The following is a 3,627-nucleotide window of genomic DNA, read 5'->3' on the forward strand; positions in this document are numbered from 1 at the left end:
TTCCCCCGCTGCAACTGCCCCGAGGCTGACATTCAGGCGCTGGAGAGCAGCCTGGCCCAGCTCCGGAGAGCCTGGGAGAGCCACCACAGCCAGTTCGAGGAGTCAGGTGAGGCTGAGGACACCCCACAAAGCACCTCCTTCCCTGCAATCCCTCCTTTGGGAGCAGCCCAGGCTGGGTGGTGGGGCTCCAGGGCAGGATCCAGGGTGGTCGCTCACTGTGAAGACCTGAGTTTGGGTGGAGGGAGGTTGCCTCCAGCCCTACCTTCACCACTTGCTCTCGTGGGTCTGCTGATACCGTCTTGCTTCTGGCACAGAGGAATTTCAGGCCCTAGTGAAGAGGCTCCCTGGGGACCGTTTCCTGAACAGGACGGCCATCTCCCACTTCTGGGCCATGGACCTGGATGTCCAGCATCGCTACCAACAGCTGGGCACCAGCCTGAAACTGCTTTCCAGGAAAACCCACCGGCTCATCCGGCGGCTCTTCAACCTCAGCAAACGCTGCCACCGGCAACCTCGCTTCAAGCTGCCCAAGGAGAGGTAGGGCACCACAGCATCCCCATCCCACACTGGGGACACTGCTCAGAGCCCCAAGGGAGGCTCAGACCCAGGGCCCACCTTACCTGTGGCTGGGACTGTAAGAGGTCCTGCCTTGCTGAAGAGATGCCTGTGGGCAAGCAGGCAGTAGGGGCAGCTGTGCCAAACTAGGATGTGACCTCTCTCAATTGAGCGGTTGAGTCTAAGCCTGGAGGTGGAAAATGGGGCTCGATTCATGGGGAGCCACCAGCAGTGCAGAAAAATTAACAAAAGGTGGGCAGGTCTTCCATCCCTAGGGAAAGTCCTTTGGTCACACCCCGAAAGATGCCATGTAAGCATCTCTCCTCCTGTGTCTCTTCACCAGGTCCCTCCCTTACTGGTGGAGCCGCGCACAGTCACTCCTGTACTGCAGTGAGACCACTGTGCCTGGGACCTTCCTGGAAGAAAGCCACAGCTGCACATGTCCCTCCGAGCAGCCCTCCTGCCAGGGATCCATACCATGTGCCTTGGGCGAGGGGCCAGCCTGTGCCAGCTGCGCCGAGGACAACAGCACCCGCTGCGGGACCTGCAACCACGGCTACATGCTCACCCAGGGCTTCTGCCGCCCTGAGGTGGCCGACTCACTGGAGCACTACCTGGGGCTGGAGACAGACCTTCAGGACTTGGAGCTCAAGTACCTCCTGCAGAAACGGGACAGCCGCATCGAGGTGCACTCTATCTTCATCAGCAACGATATGCGCCTGGGGAGCTGGTTTGACCCCTCCTGGAGGAAACGGATGCTCTTAACCCTGAAGAGCAACAAGTACAAGCCAGGGCTGGTTCATGTGATGTTGGCCCTCTCCCTGCAGATCTGCCTCACCAAGAACAGCACACTGGAGCCTGTTATGGCCATCTACGTCAACCCCTTCGGGGGAAGCCACTCGGAGAGCTGGTTCATGCCTGTCAATGAAGGCAGCTTCCCAGACTGGGAAAGAACTAATGTAGATGCCTCTGCCCAGTGCCAAAACTGGACGCTCACTTTGGGCAATAAGTGGAAGACCTTCTTTGAAACGGTCCACGTCTACTTGCGGAGCCGCATCAAGTCTCTGGATGACAGCTCCAATGAGACAATCTACTATGAACCCTTGGAGATGGCAGATCCCTCCAAGAACCTGGGCTACATGAAAATCAACAGTTTGCAAGTCTTTGGCTACAGCCTGCCCTTTGAGCCAGATGCTATTCGTGACCTGATCCTTCAGCTGGACTACCCCTACACACAGGGCTCCCAGGACTCTGCCATGCTTCAGCTGTTGGAGATCAGGGACCGGGTAAACAGATTGTCACCCCCTGGCAAAACCCGCCTTGACCTCTTCACTTGCTTGCTCCGGCACAGGCTCAAACTGGCCAACAATGAGGTGGCGAGGATCCAGTCCTCCTTGAGGGCCTTCAACACCAAGCTGCCCAACGCGCTAGAGCAGGAGACGGGCAAACTGTGCAGCTAACAGCCAGGGCTGCTCCGATCTCAGAGCGAGGGGACTGGGAGAAAGGACTCTGGGGAGGAGGAAGGGAATAACCACCCTAAAAAATTAAATCAAGGCCTTACCTTAGTGCCAACCACGTGCTTCCATGGTACACCCAGCGACTGGCCAAAGAGACGCAGGATGGAGGACACCAGCAGGACTGTGGAGGAGGGACGGCTCACACAGCGCAGACTGGCTCCAAGCATGGGGACAACGCCAGTGCAGCCCCCCATTGGGTTGCTGAGGGGACATGCCAATGGCCAGGAGGGATGTGTCTTGGCCAGAGGCAGCTGCTAGTCCAGCTGGAGTAGATGCCCAACCTGACTTGAGGATCCTCCAGTGGTGACTCCTCAGTGCCCCAACTTTTGTAGTCTTTTTACACTTTTGCATCCCCCGCAATCCTTCCTGCAGCCGTGCCCTTGCACGTGGTGTGGCGGGGGACAGCCGCGCAGGTGTGGCGGGACACTGCACTGCAGGCCCCCGAGACATGGCAGATCTCCACTGGGGCCTCTTGTGCCTGCTGCAGTATGGGGGCATCGTCACCCGTCACATGGGAAGGACCTGGCACCTGCCCTGGGGACACTGTCATCGCTGACACTGGCAGAGACCTCTGGGCCACAATTCCTTACATGAAAGAGAAACCTAAAACAAAAGAAAGAATGAAAAAAGTTTTATTTATGTATTTATTTATTTGTTTTGTTTGGGAGGGATTTTTTTAAGCCTGTTTATTTGGGGAGTGTCATTTCTTGTCAGTGGCTCCAGCCAAGAGACATATTAGTAAAATGTATCTGTTTAATATATTTTTTAAATAATGCCTTTTTTGAGCAAAAGAGCAACCAAAACCAACGGAGATTAAAGAAAAACAAAACCCCAAACAGTTACTGTCATCTCTGGCCCTGGCTTTTCCCTTGCTGTGTGGATCCCTCCCTCCTTCCCGGTGCTGCTGCCACTGTGCTCGGTGCCTGACCAGAATATCAAGCAGCAGTGCTGCCCGGCTGTCAGATGGAAAGGCTGGGTATCCAGACAAGTGGAGCTCACCACTCCGGCAGCTGCCCCACTTTCTTGGCTGAGGACAGTGCAGAGAGAGGAAGGAGCTGATCCTCCAGCCCGCAGCACCCCCAGCGCAGGGGGTGCAGGCAGGGTACAGGGAAAAGGAGAGGGGGAGAAAAGTGTATCATCATGCAGATCGGACTCTGCTTCCTAATTCTCCCTGGCTGGCAAAACTTGCTTGCTTGGATGCTGCAGAAGTGGTGGTAGCCTGAACTCATCCTGCTTCTGTCACCCACCTCTTCCCCTCTCTCCTCCGTCCTCAGACTGGACAGATAAAGAGATAAGCAGGAGGAAAATAACACCAGGAGAGATAAAGAGATAGGTGAGAGGAAAATAAAATGGGGGTAGATAAACTATGCTTGCTATTTATATTCCCTGTCTAATCTATCAATCCATCAGGCCGGTTATTGTGGATATAGCATCCCTCAATCTGTCACCTGGACTTCTCCATACATCTTTCTTCCTTTGCTCACATCTCCTCCCTTGTCTCCTGCTCCTAAAGAGGGAAAAAAACAGGCAATTAAACACACCAGGAGGAAACGAG

General features: G+C 55.2%; 1 protein-coding gene across 1 annotated transcript in view; it reads left to right on the top strand.

Annotated features, from left to right (window-relative positions):
• The window catches only part of BRINP2 (bone morphogenetic protein/retinoic acid inducible neural-specific 2), a gene marked incomplete at its 5' end in the record, with an annotated part of 3,573 nt that extends 1,514 nt beyond the window's left edge, over positions 1-2,059 (top strand). Inside the window, 3 exons of the mRNA XM_010022231.1 lie at positions 4-106; positions 315-537; positions 899-2,059. Coding sequence (XP_010020533.1) covers positions 4-106; positions 315-537; positions 899-2,015 — 1,443 coding nt within the window. The remainder of the gene's footprint in view (positions 1-3; positions 107-314; positions 538-898) is intronic.
• Between the last annotated feature and the right edge of the window lie 1,568 nt (positions 2,060-3,627).

This window comes from Nestor notabilis, unplaced genomic scaffold (genome assembly GCF_000696875.1).
Source record: "Nestor notabilis isolate BGI_N333 unplaced genomic scaffold, ASM69687v1 scaffold3869, whole genome shotgun sequence".
Taxonomy (NCBI): domain Eukaryota; kingdom Metazoa; phylum Chordata; class Aves; order Psittaciformes; family Psittacidae; genus Nestor; species Nestor notabilis.